At 37.8% G+C, this 22,383-nt stretch overlaps 2 protein-coding genes across 2 annotated transcripts; one reads left to right on the forward strand and one right to left on the reverse strand.

The window, feature by feature from the left end:
• Positions 1-307: 307 nt before the first annotated feature.
• LOC146489636 (transmembrane protein 26-like) lies at positions 308-5,991 on the reverse strand. Its single transcript, XM_085103574.1, has 4 exons — positions 5,698-5,991; positions 4,911-5,091; positions 3,645-3,965; positions 308-2,602 (listed from the first exon to the last, which is right to left on the reverse strand). The coding sequence occupies exons 1-4, from the start codon at positions 5,913-5,915 to the stop codon at positions 2,081-2,083; spliced, it is 1,242 nt and encodes a 413-aa protein (XP_084959700.1). The 5' UTR covers positions 5,916-5,991; the 3' UTR covers positions 308-2,080.
• A 141-nt stretch (positions 5,992-6,132) lies between these two features.
• Positions 6,133-22,065, forward strand: LOC146489637 (large subunit GTPase 1 homolog). The gene is made up of 16 exons (XM_085103592.1): positions 6,133-6,272; positions 9,175-9,292; positions 9,846-9,966; positions 11,695-11,781; positions 12,306-12,392; positions 15,686-15,746; positions 15,901-15,983; positions 16,097-16,181; positions 16,760-17,356; positions 17,541-17,642; positions 18,006-18,149; positions 19,153-19,270; positions 19,741-19,820; positions 20,258-20,389; positions 21,283-21,315; positions 21,863-22,065. The coding sequence occupies exons 1-16, from the start codon at positions 6,183-6,185 to the stop codon at positions 22,013-22,015; spliced, it is 2,091 nt and encodes a 696-aa protein (XP_084959718.1). The 5' UTR covers positions 6,133-6,182; the 3' UTR covers positions 22,016-22,065.
• The last annotated feature ends 318 nt before the right edge of the window (positions 22,066-22,383 follow it).

A 22,383-nucleotide genomic window follows, 5' to 3' on the forward strand; every position in this document is an offset into this window, starting at 1 on the left:
CACCAAAATGTAAAACGCACGTGCAGAACGATTGTTTTTGCTCATTAAGCTCATTGTTTTGTGGCGTTGTCGTTACCGTTGCCGTCCTCGTTTCTTAAACTCCCTGTTTCCTCTCATCTGGTCACTCACCATTGAATGAATGTTTTACAGTACAATATTCATGTGGTTCAAGGTAACTTTTCATATTCATTGCGAAGTGCTTATACATCATTGTGGAATAGAATGACATCATTTAACTGCAGGGCCTGGGTGATCGCCTTTCTTAGTGATACTACACACACTGTACATCTACCAGGTCATTTGGGAGTATTTTTCAACTTTTTATTCACTGTATACTTTAGAAAAATGTGTTTGAATGAGAAAAATAAAATATCAGACTTTAAATACAAAATGTGTTGACTACTATGTACATTGGTGGTATTTTATATTACTATTTACAACTGTGTGTGCATTAAACAACTCTCAAAAGATGCAAAATTCCACTTGCTTGAACCACATTAGAATGAGTTATAAGAGATAATTGTCAAGGCTGCTGCCTAACAGGAGCCCGGTATCCTGGGGCACCCAAAAAAATGATCTGTGCGCCTAAAGTCTTTACAGCAGCACCTAACACTTCACATGTTGGGCTCCTAACCTCTCGGCTCTTGTACTCGTTGGCTACTTGAAAGTTTTCTTTAGCAATAGCCTTGGTCGTCATTGTTGAAACTGGCAATGATAATAACAATCTAGTCTGCAGTCTGTATTTTACCCCAGGGCTGCACTATTCAGAGTTATCTTGGAGGGGATTCATTGTGTTAATAAATTAATAGCCTTTACGCCTTTACATTTTTTTAAATCATGTTCTACCTGCCACAAATTAAAGTGAAACAATCTCTTTGTGAGCAAAGCAAATGGACATTTTGGCAGGCTATTTTGAGAAAGGATGAGGTCTTTTTCATGTCACAGAAAAGGAGAACGAGTTTCCAGGTTAAATATCCATTACTCCCTGGCCATGTCACCTCTCACTCAGTGACTTTTAGGGGTATTGTATTTTGGAGAGTGATATAATGCCCCTAAAACAACTGTGTAAGAGGCTAGAATGGATGTGGTACTATGCACGGTCTTGAGTGTGGGTTATCCTGGAAAGCAAGCTCAATCTAATGAATCCTGACATTACCATAAAAAAATACACTTGACAAATGATCTATCATAAACTGAACTGTATAAGCTAGCTACATACATGTACATTTGTTTTGTACTTGTTTATGTTGCATATTTTACAAATGTAAAAGTTTTTACTAAAAAAGAAAATGTGGTTGCATTAAATGTTAGAGTGCAACATCACTTCTACTTTACAGACTCCCACTATCTCAAACACCCAGTCTGAGAAAGCTGAAGTGTCAGAGAGTCAGAGTTTAATCACTGTACAGAAAATAGGGAAATGCATTTCTATTCAACACAATGAGTAAATTGTTCTACAAACCTTTCATGGTGCAAAAAGATCAAAGTTTACGGAATGCTAATTGCAATTTTCAATAGACTTAATTGTATTCTCTCCTATTTGAGTTTAAAACCTCCAATGAATGATGAAATTAAGAATTACTGTACATGTACATGTATACTAAACAAGGTCATGAGCATGGCATAGCCCTTTATTCTTACCATACAAGTAAGGTTCCTAAACAGAAACTACAATTGGATTGTCCCAACATGTTGATCATGGATTATAATTTGCTGAGTCTGCCAATTATATTTTTCACATGTGTACAAGTCACGACCAGCCTGGTGAAATCCAAACTAAAATTACCAAAATGTTAGCCTTACATTGGGGTAATGTTGAAAAATTTTGCCGTTTGAGCCCCTATAAAAATAATTTATAATAGGTTTTAGTATTATTATTTCTCAAGTGTATTCCAAAAGTTTTGATTCAATTATAATCATTGATCAGCATAGAAAGTCTAGAAAGTCTTGTACTTGTACTTTTATCCTGTCAAATAAATTAACTACTAGGACTAAGCAGTCTTGCTGTCCCAGAGTATTCCCTGGCAAATATCAATAACTTAGGAAAGATGAATTTACATCAGAGCAAAAACTTGTATATTTATCCTGCCAGCTGGATGGCACCTGCTTTCTGAAAGTTCTCACTTAGCACTGCTTGCTGAACATTCTGTAGCCTGGACTCCTGTTCTTGATGCTCAATGTCTTCTTCATCTTCACCACTGCATGTAAGAATACACAGCCTGTAAACCAGGAGGCTCAAAGCAATGGCATTCTTGCAAGTGAAGAAGATATGCATCTCACTGTACACTTTGTACTGGATGATAAGCAGCAATCTAAGGATCAGAAATGGACCATCCTGCATGAAGATGCCTGTTAGGATTCCAAATATGTCACCATGAAGAAGCATTTCACGGCGAGAAATTTCTTTAACCTCGCCACGAGCAGTAGTAATAGGATTGATTTTTTTCTCCTTTACACCTTTGAATCCTTTCCCTCTCATGACATTCATCTCTGTCTGCCGTCTTTTCATCTGTAATCTCTGAATATATCTCTCTTTGAGGTCTTCTTGCTTCCCATACCTATGCAGACTGATTTTGCGATTTATTACATCATCAGGGTTCACCTAGAAGAGAAATATTCCTGGTTGTCAAGTTCAGGGATGAAGTCAATTGTCAATAAAATCATCATACATGTAACGTTGCTTGGAGGTACAAACAAAGTCTGGCTATTGAGATACGCAATACTTGGTACATCCACAGTCTTGAAGTATAAACCCATACACCATGCTCAAGTAGAAGCTTTATCCCAACCCAGATAGAACTGTGGTTAATAATCATGCCTCAATTACATGTATTTATTACCATGTTACATTCCTGTGACAAGCTGTGTTGCTGTCTTTTATGTTGTTTTATGCTATTTATATATTAAATTTTGTTAGATACATGTGATCTCAGATAACCATTCGGGTCAATTTATGCACCACTACACATTGAGGCACACCAACACGTGTCATATGTCTACACTACTTTGCCCACCCTCTGTTGTACAGTGTGTCAAAAGTTGCAATTCAAGATAAAAACTTTATTTGTAAAATAATAATTTGACTTGCAGCTCCTTACAAATACAGGAAAAATGTGACCTTTTTATTTGTTTGCTTGAAGCTCAAAGGCACACATTGAGCCACATAATACTCTTAAACTTGAATTCTATGCAAACTTATGTTAGGAGCACTTTTTAAACTATATAAGCATTTCTACCTAGGTACTATTAATAGGTAATTTGTACTCGATTCTTTTGAAGGTTCCAGCCTTTATCAGAAACTTAAACAGGTAAGGGATAAGTTTCTCAAGAAACTGTAGTGCTGCGTGAGTGAGGATTAGTGAAAACAAATGTTTGATGTTATCAACAGAGTTGGTAAATGGAGGTAATTTGGGCACCATAAAGAGGTTCTCAGCGTTAAGTCTAATGTTCAAAATGCCAGCACTTGAATTTCGTCATGGTGGCCAAATTACCTTACCAACTCTGTTGGTAAAACCAAACATTTGTTTCATCAGAATAAGGTCACTTGGTTCAGTGGCTTTACCACTGTACCCCTGAGATGGTTCCCTTCCCCCTCTGCTAAGATGATCCACCAGCACAGTGGAACAGGAGCAACTGCTACTCACCTTGTTGTTGGTGATGCGTATCTGATTGTTCTTTCCAGTAGTGGCTGTGGTGACCAGACAAAACTGCAGCAAGCTCCAGGTGTACACACCTAACACAGCAAGTGTTACTTCACGTTGTGTTTCCACAACTTGTTCATCGAGAACTTCAAATAGTTCCAGGATGTCTGCTGCAGTACCCACATAACCCAATAAGAGGGCAGACAGCTGGTCACGGGTGATCTCCCCTCTCGGCAACAGCCATCTGCCTACGATGATACCAATGATCAGACCTAATTCACAGATCTGTCTGGCCAGTGTTTGTGTGTCCAAATTACCTAAGCACTAGAAAACAAACAGACAATCAATATTAGGAAACAGTCTTCACCAAGGAGTCTCAGTACTTAGTGAAATGGCTGAAATGCATCAAGCAACATTTGAGAAAATTCCTGAATACAGTGTTACATTGTATGAATGCAATTATTATTATTATGATGATGATGATCATCATCATCATCATCATCATTATTATAGAAAATAAAGTCCAGTGACCATTTTAGTTGAGCTACTTTTTTCCTATTGCCCATAACCTATTGGTCATACAGTATACCAACAATTAAGACTATTGTTTGTCTTCTCTGTTACAAATGTCTAAGATTTAAGGATGGTGTCTCCTAGGATCTTTGCACATGGTTTATGACTGACACACGGGAAAGCAGATCCTAGCAAGGGCTACTGAAGTGAAAAAAGAAAATTGGGGGTAACCAGACAATCAATTGTCACAGATAGCTAAGCAGAAAATTGAAGAAAACTTTAAAATACATACAGTGTATGGCATTTTGTTTTCAAATTGAGGCTTAAGTATCTTTGAAAAATGCATAGTTACCCCAAATTTTCTTTTCGGATATCAATAGCATTTGCTAATATCTTTTTTTTCCATATAGTCATAAACCGCACAAAATACTTTGAATCAATAGGCAGCATCCTCAAGAAAGTGGAATTGAAAAAAAATCCATCAGTATAATTAGTTGTCCCACTGAAGACTGCTTTGGATACATTTTTTTACATTTCTTGATGGGCACATTACCGTCATACCACATATCTGGCTTGCGACAACACTCCCCCTGACAAGCTCTGCTATTCATTAGTAACAGTGATAATAATAATTACTAATGAATACATGTACAGTGTAGCAGAGTTTGTCAGTGGGAGAGTAGTCATTTATATTTATTTATTACATTAAAAACAGACAGATCAAACCTGATTTCTTCAATCATTAGATGCACTTACCCCTGGGGGAGCATTTCTTTCAGTGGGCGGTTGAGTCGTAGTATTCTGAGTCCCCCCATCTGATGGATTACCAGATGTACCGGTAGCTGCATTACTTATACGTTGACTTAGAAGTTCTAGCTCTACAATCCAGATAATTGGAATCATTGTAGACATGTAGAAGAAACAACTGGGCCAAAAGCTGAAACAGATAACAACATGTGTGTTAAAGAAAACATTAAGTTGTTATTTGAAGTCCACCACAGAGATACCAACCTCTAGATCTGGACATTTTTGGCTTGTGTCAATCCCCTAAAATGAACTAGACCACCCCTCCCCTGTGAATAAAGTAGGGATATATTGAAGTGGATACACACGGATACAAGATGAACTAGAAATGATATACATGCATTTTGTACTTCCTTTTGATCGTGCAACACGCTCTTTTTTTACTATGTATACTTCTATGCACTTGCGAATTAATTTACAAGATGATTTCTGCATACAAAATTATTTTGACTCTGTTTGACTGCGTATCCACGAAACCACTCCATTTAGGGGTACAGTTGAAGTGGCAGGGTATTCTGCAGTTAAGCCCCACTACTACGCACTAGCCAAAGCTTCTCTAGCTCTACACTCCGTAGTTCTTTGTGATTTAAGATACACGGATCAATCGATCAGTTTCACGCAACAGAACATGCACATGCCACACCATCACTGGCGGACGTAGCCAATTCTTACAATTTATACTCTTGTAAAGTTAATGAAGAAACATTAACAGGATTTAATATGTGTTGGGCAAACTTACTATTTGTATTCTTGTCCTTTGCGAGCAAGCAATGTATACACCATCTCAAAGAACAACAACACAACTCCAACTATGGTTAACCAATAGATGGATTCTTCGTGACAGTGAGTAAGAAGCCAAACAGACAAAAACCCGTGGATAAAGAACATAACCCGAGTTAACACTGCGTAGAAGATTGGTCGAAAATTCCACAACTTTGTCCATATTTGATGCGCCATTTTTGCAATCCGCTTTCTTTTTAGTTTCTTTGTAATTTGGTCTCCCGGCGACAACCTACGTTCATCCAGCGAACCGTGACTTTTGTCTTGATTGGTTTGTTTTATTTGCATACGGGGTAGTGCTTGGTGCGCGACCCAGTGCACAACGCGCGCGTCTTCTCGAATCTCGTAAATGGAGACACTACATTACCGCATATACGAAGTAATCAGTCGAGACCTACGTCGAAGAAGTGTGCATTACGTTTTTAAATTTCTTTTATTGTTCAAATGGGGAAAAAGAACCAGCAAGTTTTGGGGAAAAGTATCATAAGGCAAAGGGCCAAGAGCGGTAGAAACATCAAACACGCTGATAGTTGGGTAAGCCTCTTTCATAGAACTTAGGAGTTAGAACCCGTACTTGAGCTGGTCTCAACCTTTCTGTACCATGAAGCAACTTCAGACGTTCTCGCCTAACGTGCACTCCATGTGAACCCGACGCCAAAGATAGCAAGGCTGAGATGTTTGAAATTCCGCCATGCTAAAACGAGCCATGGAATAACACCCGGCGTGTTCAATCGATAAATATCAATATCGGAATACAGTTCAATAAATCGATAAAAATTTATCATTAAATTTCTTAATTTACCGATTTTATAGATAATCTATCGATTGAACACACAGGAAATAACATGTGAAACCACGAAACCGATACACACCAAAGTTGTCCAGACTTGTGTCTTCAAAATTCATGAAAATGCCTGCCTTGTTTGGCAAATGCCGTGAATGTCAATCAGTGAAAGTCAGTCATTAATGGTTAATTGGATTATGGGAACTTTCAAAGATCTCTGTGTGACTGACATGGAGTACGTCATCTTCTCACAGTTTGAGATTTGTTATTAACCATAACCTTTTTATTTTACAAATGAGAAACAGTTGTAGTTATATACGCAACTGTAGCAGCTGCAAAAAGAAAGCCTTACAATCTTCATGCTTGAAGTAATATATCAAACATGAGGAAGAATGTTTCCTCCGATTTCCAAACACCGAGAAGTAGGTAGGAAAAACGAGGCGTAGCCAAGTTTTTTTTAAAGTGTATATGACACAAAATCTTTTATTAGCTTATTAGGAAGAGCTTTCAAAGTGATGAAGAATGGCATTTATTTTATTGCGATAGCATTCTTGGTTGCCGAGTTATTCAAGATTTAGGCTTATGCAAATTAGACAACTTGTGACATCACAAGACTGACACAAAATGAAGGGAAATCACAAAAAATGGAATATCTCTTAAGCCTTTTTCTGTATAGAACTGAAACTTTGTAGAGTTGTTATACTCATCACAAAGTTTCATGATATGATCCACTATGACATTTCCATGGCAACACAATGGGTTCCAGGCCCTCACCATCCAAAGGATAAAATCAGAGTTTCCCTTCCCAAGAAGCGCTTTTTGCTCTTGATATTTATTCAGTGGGTGTGAGGGAATATGGACATTACGCAGCACAAGTATAAGAAATTCTGTTTGACTGTGGAGCAATAAATAAGGCATTTGTCATTTTGGGAAGGTAGAGGTCTGGTAACGAGTACGTTGCTATGGTGACATCATAGCCACTATCACAATGTGTAGTTCTGTCAGCACATCAACCCTGCAAAATGTCAACCCTGTAGATGTAGTATTTGCGTAGATATTCCAAATTTTGTGATTTCCCTTCATTTTGTGTCAGTCTTGTGACATCACAAGTTGTCTAATTTGCATAAACCTAAATCTTAAATAACTCGGCAACCAAGAATGCTATCGCAATAAAATAAATGCCATTCTTCATCATTTTGAAAGCTCTTCCTAATAAGCTAATAAAAGATTTTGTGTCATATACACTTTAAATAACTTCAAGGTGTTTGGAAGTAGGAGGAAACCCTCTTTCGAGTGTTTGATATAGCTTCTCAAACTATTGATAATTCTTGGAGAAATTCGAAGCAAAAGTTCACAAATTTTATGATAATTAAGATCACATTTCTAAGCCTCCTTCACGGTAGTGATTTGCTTTGTTTTGGCTTGATGAATTATTAAAGAGTTTGAGAATGGGAATTGAAATCCATAACCTCTGCAATATCAGTGCAGTGTTTTACCAACTGAGGTTTGAAGCCAACTGGGAGCTGTCAGTTTTGGAAATATTCATGATATACCCATAGAGGTGAAGAGATTGAAGTAAAATAATTAATATGGATGGAATTCACATATTTGAGCTGCGGATTAAAAAAATAATAATGAATGAGAAATTATACTGTATGATACCATACCTATTCATACCATACCTTTCATCAGCAGCGAAGAATAAGCCAATGACTTTTTTTGTTATTTAAGATAATGAAATCAATGGAAGTGACAAAATATGTGATAGGCTAATTCTTGTACTTTCAGCCTTAAGGTTATTTCTAAACCTTTGTGGGTGTTCCCCAGAAAAAAATTGTATACGCACCGCTTTTTTTTAGAAACCCTAGAAATCTATGTATCACTGTAAAGCTAAGTGAATGAAAGTGAATGCTACTTTTAAACATTTTTGGTTTGGTAGGTAAGTGAAAGCCCTGAAATCCAAAACTGACTGTGTGTGTCTTGACTGAATTACCAGCCGTTACATTAATGCAGACATCCCAACAAACTGAACTATATCACTCAGGGTGTAGGCATTGCATCAGTGGGTTGGTGTAGAACTTAAAAACTCTTGCTGTTTCTTCGGCATGGTGGGAGGAGCAGTACACGGAATGCACCCTGGTCAGAGGGGAGCTCATTCCTTTTGGAGGTTATGACATTTTGGTGGTTAATTAACTTTTATTTTAAAAAAATTTAATATTTTCCTCAATAAGTTTAACTCACTCGGATTTTTAGATTTCATTTTTCTGTTTTCAGGTATAATTAAATCAACAATTGAAATAAACTTTAAATTGGCTGAAAAAAGTTTTTTTTTATAAAAGTAACCCTGCAAACCTTTGGAATACCCTTAATATCACAAAATAGAATATGGAACTATGGTTCTCACATGAAAATCAATGTTACTAGGATACAATGCACGACCTTTAATTTACCTCATTTATCCTCAAATATAGCATAAATTATTTACTGGCCAGGGTCTGTCTGTACCGCGACAACTCAGCCCTTGGTCTTAAGTTTGTAGCCTTGATCTGTACTCAAAACTGAGGGTACAGTTGTTCCCTATACAGACCTTCTGGCTATTGAATAACATGTGATATATGCATTGCATTGAAAACATCTAGAGTTCTCTTTTAGTTGCATTGTAGTGAACTGGATACTGGGACAGGTCCTAATGTTCAATCCATCACAGAACAAACTGATTTGGATGATTTCTTGGCAACTGCTGAACTGGCTGGTACAGAGTTTTCTGCAGGTACAGTGCTAATAACACAGAACTGGTAACAAAGCTTTCTCCTCTGTTATGTTCTTTTAGCATCTTTGTTACTCAGTTGTAACAAAGCTAGGGGAACTCACTATTAAAACTAAATATAGAAACATTTGCTACCTAAACAAACTAAACAAAATTTAATAGGCTTAATGATAAACATGATGCCTTCCTAAATGGTGAAGTTTACTGAAAGACACCATTTAAATATTCCGTCGACAAAAGTTTGTCTCGTGAACTAGCAGTCAATGAGATCATATCAACAGGTAGTTCCAAGTGTCTGTTTTTTTTTTTTCCAAAATCGGGGAATTTTCAATGCACTTCATCTTCATCTTCAAAATAAAGTCAGTAATTGCAATTTTTGTTGTTATATATTGACTGATGTTGTTTTTTGCATTATTTTCTAACTCATTATCCAACTGTGACATAAATTTTAAAAAAAGTTTCTTAACTCTATGTTGCAGAAGGTTTTTGCACAATTCCCTAAAATGTTTTGTACGTGCTGTAACATGAGTTTGTTTGCATTCATAACTGTTTGCAGAAAAGTTGAACACAACAATTGTGACGTCACGGCATAATGAAGGGCTTGTGAGTAGTGAAACAGCTGCAGCGATCAAACAAGCACAGCAAGAATATCAACATTTTCTCAGGATTCCTCGCAGGTTGGTTTGTTATAGGAAACTTAGTAGAAAACATACAGCAGATCCCTCTACTCAAACTTTTCATGAGAGACATTGAGAATTTAAGATAGCCAGTGAGAGTGGAGTTAGATTTCCTTTTTTTTTTTCTTTTTTTAATATAATTTCTGCATTGATCATGGCTTCATAAACTTCAACAACAGGGGAGTCATGATAAATCCAGTGTTTCAGGGGCCTTCTGAATACATGGAAGAACTTCCCTGCATGACCTTATACTTGTCACCCTCACTCTGTTGCAGTGCATATTATACAATGACCAGTATACACCGTAAAACTCGCATTGTGATTGGTGGAGCGGAGTTTGTGATTAAAGTATAGATGCATGATTTACATCATTGAGTGGTGTGACTGGCGCACGTGATCAGAGTTTAGAGTCCAGCTCGGAGTGACTGGTCAACACAGTTTTGCAAACTGTTTTTGCAAATAGCGGACAAACATACTTGGGCAGAATTTTGCAAGAAAGGAAAACTGTCCAATGAAAAATTGGACAAAGACCATTGAGAGTGACCGCAACCAGGTTAAAAGAACTAGAACTTTGTTGTGACGTGAAAAGGAAGAAAATACTTGCCCAAATTTGTCCCTGATAGAAATCCAGAATTTCACAAGAAAGGAAAACTGTCCAATGAAAAATTGGACAAAGACCATTGAGAGTGACCTCAACCAGGTTAAAAGAACTAGAACTTTGTTGTGACGTGAAAATGAAGAAAATACTTGCCCAAATTTGTCGCTGATAGAAATCCGGCAAAGGCGAGTAATCAATTAAAAAAAAGCGTGCAGTGAAGTGAGTGGTGACATGCTGTAATATTTTGGGGGCAGAAATTCCCACTGGAATAAAGGTTAGTTTTGAAAATATTGTTAGTGAAATTCTTTTGGATTATACTTATTAACCTTTTAACCCCTAAGGCAAAACGACATTTTCTCCAGATCCAAGACTTCAAACTCAATGTCCATGTATGATATATCATTTTAAAGCTACATGTACTCATGAGTGTATTTCATAACTGATACAATTATGAATGAGAAAAGTTATAGCTTTGAGATAAATGGCCTTAAAACGTAATAATTTAAAACTTCAAAAACGTCCCAATCCTTGTGTATATTAGGTATATCCCTGAACTATAGCTTATTTTGCAGGTCTCAACAAGTTCATTAATGTGAGAGATGTCTTAAGACCCACAACTTCTAGGGGGAAAGAGTTGAAAAGTTATGGGGGTGGTCAACCATATCATATATGGGAGGGGGTTATGGTTTTATCCTTTTAATGAGTAGATCTTCACAACACCATCTTGGTGTCAAAAATTCATAGAAATCTGTCAAATATTGAAAGAGTTATGGCATTATGTGCCATTTGGCACTCTTAGGGATTAAAGGGTTAAGAGGATCACAATAATTGTGTGCGTGTAGTAGTCTGAAAGTTTGCTGGAAAGTTTTTGACTCAGCTCAGTCAAAGCGATGTTCGCTCACGAAATGTGTTGAAATGTCTTGGTTATTGTATAAAACAAATAGATTCCATTTTGCCATAGGTCTGTTGATAAGAACATCAGTCATGCTACTCGCCTGCGACTCGTACTGTACTTCTTTTTTCTCACCACGTTTTGATGTCATCTATGCGTTATCAAAGTACAGACCCACGGCAAAATGAAATATATTTGTTAAACATTCAATGACTGTTTTCTTGTCTTTTGTGTGTAGGCCAGAATGGGATGAGAACATGACAGCTGATGTTTTAGAACAGCGGGAAAAGGACAGTTTTCTTGATTGGAGAAGGCAGCTTGCACAGTAAGAGCATATTAAATAATTATTATTGTTCATCCTCAAAGTGGTAGCCAGAACAAACTTAAACAGCACAAGCTCCGGCAAGCGAACAGATGCGAAATGAATTGGCACAAACATGTGAGCTGTAAGAACCCAGGGGCCCCTGCAAAGTAGGGTGGCCGCCCCGCATGTCCCAGCCATGCGGGCACCGCTGACCAGCACTTGCCTCGATTTTAACTTTGCCTAAATTACATTTAGCCACATAGCATATTAAATAATTATTATTGTTCATCCTCAAAGTGGTAGCCAGAACAAGCTTATTGGTGATTTGTAAATGACATTTAGAATAACCTAAAACATGGTTCCATGTACAAAGGAATGTTTCCAGAACTGCCCAATTGTTCTAGTCTAAGAGTGGGGATATAAAAAATTCAAATCAGTGGTCCTCACTTGAACAAATCATGTTTTTACATGCCATGAGTAGTAATGGATATTGTTTTTTTTCTTAAATTCAGTAGTTGTTTAAATGTCTTTGTTTTTCTCATCAGGCTACAAGAAAAGGATCACATACTTCTAACACCATTTGAACGAAATCTGGACTTTTGGAGGCAATTGTGGAGGGTGATAGAACGCAGGTACAGATGTCATTTACCTTGTATGTGTAACATTATCATAAGTTAATGTGTAAGACATTACCAAAGTTACATAACAATACTAGGTAACATATGGTAGCATCTTGAGACACCACACGATACTTTTCAAACAGCAAAACATGCTGACAGATGAAACCTCATCCATTGTCAGTTGTTCACAATAAAATAAGTTTGTTTGTAACAATTTAAATAAGCTTATAAAGTACAAGCAACTGACGGTGGACAAGGTTTCATTTGAAACATGTGATTGAACAGAATTAATTTAATGAACAGGTTCACAGGCTTTGCTTTATTTACCAAGCCGGGTACCAGTAATTCAAGCTTTCACACATTCGATAATTTGAACAAAAACATACAAATTTAAATATCTTTAAAATTAATAATAAATATTAATCTGTCTGCACGAGAAAATTATGAACTGACACTGGAAGAAAATAGATAACAGAAAAATAACAGCAAAATATTATTTTGTCAACAACAATGGTGGATTTGTCATTGTCATCATCGTTGTGAATGAGTAGTTCTACTATGTCCTTCTGTCCAATGTACCCTTCTGATACCTACAGTTCACGTAGAGAACAGGTAGATAATGCACCCACTGATTTGCGACATTTTGAAACTAAGAAGATGTATCTACTGTTACAGTACTTAGTAAATCGTTACTACAATAATGATTAAATAGTGTTCACAATATTTATTTCTTGAATGGCATCTTGTTTACTGTAATCTATGTAAAATTGACCTAGTCATCAGTTGATTCATCTCACTCTGCAGAGATGACTGTTGTTACCACCATAAAAGACACAACCTGTATAATTTGTTAAAACAGGTCACTGAATGCACCTGCCTTTATCAAACCCCTCTCTACCCCAATTCCAGCCTGAATTTTGAGTTTACATTTTTGGTTATTGCTGAGGGGAAAGGGGTGTTTAACAGTCAAGGGCAAGAGGACTAAGCCAAAGTAGAGGAAATAAAAAGCTCTTTTATATGAAATCACAATAAAACATTCATAGGGCCTGGCCTAGTGGCACAAATGGCAGGGCAGAATACCTTGATAATGAAGCTAGTCTAAGCATTGCTACATGTACTTACCCCTAATGAAATGGGCGATTCCAGAAAATATCCATACCATACCACGGACAGCTTTTACGATTTCCGAAGGGGAGGGGGGGTTCACGATTATGGAATTCTGAGGGCATGGGGGGGCTATTGCGCGTTTTTTAATCAAGGAAATGTTGTTTTCGAAGTTTTGATTCGAAGGATTAAAGTACAATCAAGCATAATTATGTGCAGCGTACTGGTAGCGATCGCGCGTGTTTCCATTCTCAGCTTGTGAAACAGCGGCCGAAAAAGTCACAATCTTTTAGTTTCTTTTCCTTCACTGTTTATTACTGGGTTTAGTGGACAGGTATTCCAGTCATCTTTGAGAGGAAGACACGGTTAAAATTTGAAATGAAGAAAACGTGAGATCGCCTTTTGAGATTCGATGATCTCGATAATATTTATGCAAATTTGTGACGCTACGCCGAAGATGTAAACAAAGTCTGCTCAAAGGCAAGCGAGCGGCTACGTTGAAGTTTCCCCGGTTCCTCGCCGAATTCTACCGTAGACGTTGTACGTTTTTAAATAAGGAAATGCTTTTTCCGAAGTTTTCATTCGAAAGATTCAAGTACAATCAAGTATAATCTTGCGCAGTGTACTGCTTGCGCAGCAAAGATATTTCAGAAGCGATCGTGTTACATTCCGCGAAAAAGACGCAATCTTGTCCACGTGCTCCGGCGTAAGAGTCGATCGACTGGAAGGCTGCTCTTGTATGAGGGTTTAGGCCCGGGGGGGGGGGGGGGGGGGGTACTCCTCGGAATTCTTGGTGGGGGTGTGCTGCCCGGGTCTTCAAATCCCGACCCTATTTCAGACCTAAACATGCCATTTTCCACACCCGTTTTCAGACCTGACCTCTAAAATTCATACCCGTTTTCAGACCTGATAATTATGCATCAGTGCCGAACGGAAGTTGACGAAAGGAGTAAAAGTAAGCTGGAATGACATAGTTTATCTATTTCTTTTTCTCGTTATCAGTTAGTCGTTCCAGTTACGTACTGAGAATATAAATATGTTTGTAAGCTCTCGTAAATGTTCCCCGCCCCAAAAACCCGACCCGATTTCAGACCGTAATTGTCAAAATCTATACCCGGTTTCAGACCAAAACGGCTCAAAAACCATACCCTTTGGGGCGGCACATACTTATATACCTTATATGGGGGAGTACCCCCCGGGGGTTTAGGTTAATGACTGCTCCTTTTTTCAGTAACATTTTGTAAATAAAGTAGATAATTACAAAACAGCAACGATGTATGTTTACTCGTGAGGGACTCAGGCACGTGGAATCGAATATTCAAGACGCGCATCACATGCACATATCACTGATAAATTTGCATAAAGTTGTTTTCAATGTTGTTGACAATGGTTTTTCTTCTTCCTCGCTATAAGAGTTTGAAATAGTTAAGACTAGGTATTCGTAATGTGGTAATTGAAACCACAAGTTTTCTCTTGATAGCGCCTGGAATCACAAATACAATTTAATTGAATTTTTAGTTCAGAAACTGAAGCCGCCTGAAGCATGCGAGGAGTCCTGGAATCCCAGACATTCTATGGATTTTGTGCGTGTATAAAACAAGGGGTGGAAAGAAATAATTTTGTTTTCATCCAATGCGTTGTTCTAGTTTCCTTCTTTTCCTAAAGGAGTTGAATGGCACAAGAAAACAAAGTGGAGTAAAACTGCCGTAAATGGTGTTTATAATGTTATAGCCAAATTCGGACTTAAAAAGAAAATTTCACAGCCTGGCCACTAGCGGTAGGTTTTTCTTGTCGCTGAAGAGTAAAGCTTGTCGCCTAGCGCTGCTAGATCACAGCCCCGAGGAGGCATAAATTCATGTTCGTTTGTTCATATAGGCGTTGCTAAAGTTGAAAATGTACTTCCCAGAAAAACCGGAAATTCTGAAGGGGAGGGGGGGTTCACTATTATGGAATTCTGAGGGCATGGGGGGGTAACGCATTTTGGAATTTCCGAAGGCAAGGGGGGGGGGGGGGGTTAAAACATGGAAGCCGTCCGTTGTTGGGTATGGATATTTTCTGGAATTGCCCAATAAATACTGGTACATAATTGCAAGTATATTCTTGTGAGGAAAAGACCTAGTTTGATTGTTTAGGGGGAAAGCAAGAATGAAAAGGCTAGCTATTAGAATGACATTAATAAACTGCATTTTATCTTTCTTTAGTGATGTTATTGTCCAGATTGTGGATGCCAGGAACCCCCTGTTGTTTAGATGTGAAGATCTGGTGAGAAAACATTTGTTTGGTGCTTCATGTATAAAGCACATTTTTTGCCCATGCTCGACATTTTTAATACCACGTCCTTGATGTTTCATTTTTTGCACATTTTTTGCCCCATGCTCAGCATTTACCATATCCTTGATGTTTCATTTTTTCTCAGGTGAACTATGTGACTGAAGTCGATCCAAATAAATGCAATCTCCTTCTTATAAACAAAGCAGATTTTCTAACTCCAGAACAAAGGTAATTTAAACTTGGTTGCTAGTAACTCTATATCATCATTTATTTTGATGGTTTTTCTTGTAAAGTTTTGGTATAGTTATTAAAATTAATTTTGTGATATGTTAATTTTGTAGATATTCTTGGGCTAGATATTTCAAAAGCATAAAGGTACCAGTGGCATTCTGGTCTGCACAGCAAGAAAATGAGAGGCTGACAGCAGTAAGTTTAGCTTGTTACATTGTTGTTGCTAAAGGGCAGGTAATTACACTGTGTGAATGATAAAGTAGTTGCTCATTTTACTCTTTCAGGCTTTTTAACAAGCTGTGTCCATGTCTTCCCCCAGGGAAGGGATTTTTTCCCCCTACCCTCTGGAAATTCAAATGTAGCTTCATACTTTCTTTACATTTTTGAAGACCCCCATCACCATGGAATTTCCATGCCATCTGTGGTGGATGTGGGTGTGGGGGGGGGGGGGGAGAGATGGATATTTCCTGGAACCACACAACTTAATAGTTGCGATTAACATCAAACATCATTTCTTCTTGAGTAATAAGGGTTATAGGGAGGAACAATCTTATACAACCTTGGGCCTGCTTTCACAGAAAATCTTACCTTTTGTGCACCAGAAAAGTAACCTGCCATCTCATTACTTTTAACTTGATATGAAAGTTAACCCTGGAAATGATATAATTTGTGTTTGCATGCTTGAGTTAATTTGTGGAGTTCTTCGTGTGCTGAACGCACAGGAGAGAACAAACGTTAAAAGTGGTATTAATAATGATTTGTTTCTTTTTCAGTTGAAAGCTGCAGATGAAGACAAAATACAGGAAACGAAAGAGAAAGAAATAGAAAGTGAAGATGAGGATGAGAGCAGTGATGAACAAGAAATTTTACTGCAGTCAAGACTTTCACAAATGGCCATTGAGGAAGGTGCTGAGGATTCACAAGAAGAACAACAAGAAAAGTGTGGTGATGAAAGATACAGTCCAGTCAAGTTTCAGTCAAATGCTATTACATCTACTGAACTTGCAAGCACAGTTGTTGTGTCTTCCAGTAGCACTACAGAAGACTGTGAATCTTGTGTTCAGGAAAGAGAAAATGATTCAATTAACATTCAGAGCAACACCAAGACACTTACAGAAAGAGAAGCATCTCTTTTTACTGGAAGTAATAGTACCTGTAGTGATGATGTTGTAAGTGAACAATGCTCAGAGGAACATGCAGCCGCAGATGCTTTATCAGAGGATTTGTCAACATCTGCATCAGGTGATAATGAATATTCAGGAAGACTGCTGACAAGAGATGAACTGTTGGCTCAGTTTAAAATGCTTCACATCAAAAATGACCCAAACGCAGAAGATTATTCCCAAAAGAGTCTCACCACTGTTGGATTGGTAAGTAAAAACAACAACAAAGTTGAGTGATGTTGAGTGATGCAGACCTTTGGCATCCAAATGTTAATTTCATTAGCATCCTGTTCCCTTTGGTCATTTGGGAAATCGATCAAATAAACTTGTACTAATTTATGTACTTCTTATAGGCTTGTTTATTTATCGTTTTTTGTTGGTGTGTTGACAGGTAGGGTATCCAAATGTTGGAAAAAGTTCGACAATCAACACACTTCTAAATGACAAGAAGGTCCCTGTATCAGCCACACCTGGACGAACTAAGCACTTTCAGGTAGATACGTGGTGTTCGTGTAACAATTTTATTATGTGGGCACACACTTTTACGATATTAGTTACCCACAATTAGCAGGGCTATTCAAGGTGGGTAACCATAACTGATAGTAATACGATGCTCAAAAAATGAATAAAAAGAAAAGCAAAACTAGGAAAACATAAGCATTAGACTGACATTACTAATAAGTTAACAAATAATTAAAATTAGTGATTGAAAAGTTATTGGGAAGTGTATAACAATCAAATCGCATACAGTTTATAACAAACTAAGATGATTAATTACCTGGGAGATTAAATTTATTGGGGGTTATATAGCACGGATTGTGTTGTTCACTGTAGTTTTACTTAATATTTTTTTCAGACCCTCTATGTGAATGATGAAGTATTGTTGTGTGATTGCCCAGGTCTGGTGTTCCCTTCATTTGTGTCTACCAAAGCTGATATGATTCTCAATGGTATTTTACCTATTGACCAGATGAGAGATCATGTGCCTCCTGTCTCTCTTATATCCTTTTACATCACTTCTGTATCATAGCTTAGCTGATTTTCATAAATGAGTACTTATCGGTAGTGAACACTGTAGTTACAACATGACTGAGGAACACTGATACTCATCTGTTGATCAGTATATTCATAATCTGTCTGTCAACAGAGTTTATTCTAGAAATTGGCTTGTGGGGGTTCATGAGGCACCCTACAGAGATTGTAGAATTACCTTTCCTCACAAAACGGGGCCAAAGATATTTCAGCTTCTACTACAGAACTTATAATTTTGCTGTCTCAATATTTTGGCCTCGTTTTTCTTGAAAACTGGGATTAGTGTAAATCAGCGGAAAAAACACTGAGCAGTGTTCTCTGATGAAATTGAATGCGACATGCAAAAATTCAGACACTTTTGTGCAATTGAAAAATCAGCCTAAAATTCAATATATGGCGGTTATGCTCTCAGCGTTTGAAATACTTTTAGTCATGGTAAGGAACATCTTACAAGTTGATTTGATAGCAGTAGCATTTTCAGGTTTGCATTGCAGCTGAACATTGTTAAAATAATACACATCCATGTTCCGACAAGGTTTTTAATTGTCAATTCTCTTTGTAATAGGAACATGGCCCTCATGGATGAAAATTGCACACCACTTTTAACTTCATGCAGATCTGCTACTTTCATATGTTCATTTGTAATATATTTTTATTGGTGATAATCTTGTTTTGCCACACTCTCTAATAAATCCTGTGTCAGTATTGTATTAACCCTTCTAGCCTTAACAGTGATCAGCATCAAATTTCTCCTTGTAATATTAATGCTTATTCAACCCATGGTCATGAGAATTAAGGATATGATTTCCCAAGGTGAATTTTCTCAAGATATTTTTATAACTTCTCCCTAGTACTTTTATAAGAAAAGTATGGAAACAAGATAGGACAATTTGTTCTTTGATATTATCGGTTAAACTGATTGTTTGGCTTGTCACTGTACATGCCTAGTTTGTTTCCTTTACTGCCATCACCTCTGTCAGAGAATTCCTCGTAGTATTCTTGAAGCAGTCTATGGTATTAATATCACCCTGCCCCAAGAGGAAGAGGACAGAGCCCCCTTGGCTGATGAGCTGCTCTCTGCTTATGGATGTAAGTTTTGTACTTATACCAAGTACAGCCAACTCTCACCTTGCGGACACCTTGCTATTATGAACACCCCGATAATACGGACAGCACTGAGCTAAATCCCCGGCAAAAATTAATTACGGACATTTGACTTACATAAATTCCCGCTATTACAGACTCTTACTATTAAGGACACTAACTCACAGCCCCAAGAGTGTCCGAGTATCACGAGATGGGAAGAACGTTTGCACAGTAACAAAAATAGGCATCGTCCTTAACAGATGCCTTTACATTTGAGCACAAACTGTGTATTGTTTCATGCCAGTGCAACTTTGAAATCTTAAGCAAATCACATTTCCAGGGCTTTTTCTGTCTACATGTGATGCGTAGCAGAAATCAAAAGGAGGCTGGCGTCACATCCTAGTTTCTAAGCACTTGTAAGCTACTCCTGTGTATGGAAGTGTAATAACGCGTTTGTGATGACTGTGTTACAGATCAGAGAGGCTTTATGACATCCCATGGCATGCCCGATGGCTCACGGTCTGCGCGCTACATCCTTAAGGATTATGTTAAGGTACATAGTTCTACTGTCCTCTTATGAAGAAAGAGGTTTTCATCAGCAATATTGTCCACTGTAGTTTGCAATGGGAAACATATTACATATTACCTGGGAAGATATTACCTGCTCGTTGATATTCAGATCCTAGCAGTATACAGGATGTTTGTCCCATGAACCTAGTTTAATGGCCTTAGCTCCCACGAGTCTCCTGTAGCTCAGTGTTAGAGTATCCGAACTAGTAATTGGAAGGTCTTAGGTTTGACTCCTTTTGGGAGCAATCGGATTTTCTTTTTCCAAGTACGCCTGTGTCACTGACTGAATGAAAAAGCATCTATCATATTACCTCCCGTTGAAGAAACCTGATCAAGTTACTTTATGCTATCAGTGGAATCTATTTTGCTGTAACTGGTCATTAAGCAGGTTTAGATTGTTATTATCTCATTTTCCTTCAGGGAAAACTTCTCTACTGTGTTCCGCCTCCTGAAGAGGACGAAGCTGTCTTTCAACAAATGGGACATAAACCGCAAAAACTTGTTGATTTTGAAGGCAAACAGCTCAAGGGAAAAGATGAAGCTCCCAGACAGGTTGGTGTTACTGCAGCATATTAACCTACACACTCTCTTTACCCAGTTTCCGTCGATATTACTGCCACCACAGGGTTGTGGCCCAGAGACCAAAACAAGAGGAGGCGTTCTTATTGTTCCCTATAAAATTATAATGCGGTACTTACAGTAACAATACAGCGATTCTCATGTGATCTAGAAATATAGTTTCCGTAAGAGTTTATTCGGGTGGTTTATGACTTGTTTGATCCGCCACTAAACAAATACTTTTTTTTTTACTTTCGTAAACAAATAGTTTATTGTGCACGGTGTCTGCATATTTCCAAAATGATTTACCGCAAACTGAGTCTCCACAAGTTGTATATTATCGTGAAAGGCGTTATATATTGAATGTCGTTTGCCAGTGAAAGTAAGTAGAGACCACTTGTCTTACACAATATTCTTAAAGAGATATACAGCTTATTCCATTGATGCTTATTCCTAAGTAAGGTCAATCGAAGACGTTCTTACAGCCTGTGTACAGCCACCCTCTCTCATTAGCGGGTGGCTCAACACAGCTAATCTTTGATGTTGAAAGAGAACAGAGATGAAATGAGACAAGAAACAAAAGATATTTCTTCAAAAGATCATGAATATTTGTTGCAAACTCTGCAGAGAATCTGGAACGTTATCACAGCGTAATTATGCGGGTATGTCATTTGATTGAAACTCAGTTAGTCTTTGTCGATGAAATCGCCTCCTTCGGCGAATCTCAAAGAGTGTATGGCCACTGCTGTGCCAGAAAATCAGAATGTGACCATTGAAATTAAAGCTAATGGCGTTTCTCCTCTGTGTTTCTCTTCGTTGTAGCAGCAGGTTTTTGCTTTCTTGGACATTCTTGTCAAATGCAACTGTTTTTTTTTTCTTTTTCTTAGATGAATGATGTGGACAAGGATTTCTTCAGACAGGTATTTTGCACAGCGCTGATTCAGCGATCGGTTTAAAGGGGCTTATAAAACTTTATCAGATCAAAAGGAACTTTACGATAGTTAAGACTGAGAAAGATGTTTAATTAGCAATTTAACTGTAACTGTAACTGAGGACATTTCTGATTGATGAGTTACCAAGGTCACCTGAAGATGAACTTTAAGGGCGGGGATATTGCGGATAAGGATAAACAAGAACTCTAAGCAGTTCAGTTTTTGTGTGCCAGGTGAATTCCCAAATAACTGAAAAAGAGAGAGATGTAACGCGTCGATTTTTAAACGACATTTACACAGGGCTTTTTAAGAAGAGTCTTCTAAACCGTATTTTAATGTTCTTTAAACGGAGTTTTAATGCTAGTCAGCGTTAACTTGAGAAAGACGAAGAGAGATTTTTATTCGTCTTTCTCAAGTTAACGCTGACCAGCATTACAACTCCGTTGAAAGAACATTAATCAGCTTTATTTTTAAGCTTGATTTTTTTATTAACTAACACTCTTGTTTGTTTCATTATTTTTTTTTCTTTTGTAAGGAACAAGTTCGCTGTTTTTCCCGTGGAATAAACTCAGGTCCAAGACCATTTGGAAGCGTGAGTGAGCAAGGCGCTGCTGTCCCTTACAAGCCTTGGAAAAAGCACCATAACAAAAACAAGAGAGAAAAACTGCGCCGACTAGCCAAGAAATAAACACTTCCTGAATATACTGCTGAACACAATCAATAAAATACTATTGTTCAGAGCACTGTTTCTAATAAAATGTGACAGAAAGTTGCTACTGCCAGGCCACCTACATTGCTAAAACTGTTAGAGTTAGATGTTAGAGACTGCTGAGCACAAAACAGCGCCTAGAAATAGTCATTTACAAACGAAGCACAGCATTGTCTGGGACTCGACTGAATGCACTGTCCCCCCAAAAAAATGGCTCCAGATAGCTTACCTAGGACAGATACCACTGAACTGATATACCAGCAGTTACCTGCGCTATGTAAACGGCTTATCATCGACATCAACAGAATTCGACTAACAATAGACCGACTGAAATTAGACTAACGAAA

The sequence above is a fragment of the Pavona decussata genome, unplaced genomic scaffold, assembly GCF_977016875.1.
Source record: "Pavona decussata unplaced genomic scaffold, jaPavDecu1.1 SCAFFOLD_4, whole genome shotgun sequence".
NCBI lineage: Eukaryota > Metazoa > Cnidaria > Anthozoa > Scleractinia > Agariciidae > Pavona > Pavona decussata.

Excerpts from the sequence above, each read along its gene's own strand:
- LOC146489636 (XM_085103574.1), bottom strand. The coding sequence starts at position 5,915 with ATGGCGCATCAAATATGGACAAAGTTGTGGAATTTTCGACCAATCTTC. Across the intron at positions 5,092-5,697 it reads AAAGGACAAGAATACAAATA|CTTTTGGCCCAGTTGTTTCT; the intron begins GTAAGTTTGCCC and ends TATCTGTTTCAG. Across the intron at positions 2,603-3,644 it reads TACGCATCACCAACAACAAG|GTGAACCCTGATGATGTAAT; the intron begins GTGAGTAGCAGT and ends TTTCTCTTCTAG.
- LOC146489637 (XM_085103592.1), top strand. The coding sequence starts at position 6,183 with ATGGGGAAAAAGAACCAGCAAGTTTTGGGGAAAAGTATCATAAGGCAA. Across the intron at positions 18,150-19,152 it reads ATGTGCCTCCTGTCTCTCTT|CTCTGTCAGAGAATTCCTCG; the intron begins ATATCCTTTTAC and ends TACTGCCATCAC. Across the intron at positions 19,271-19,740 it reads GCTGCTCTCTGCTTATGGAT|ATCAGAGAGGCTTTATGACA; the intron begins GTAAGTTTTGTA and ends ACTGTGTTACAG.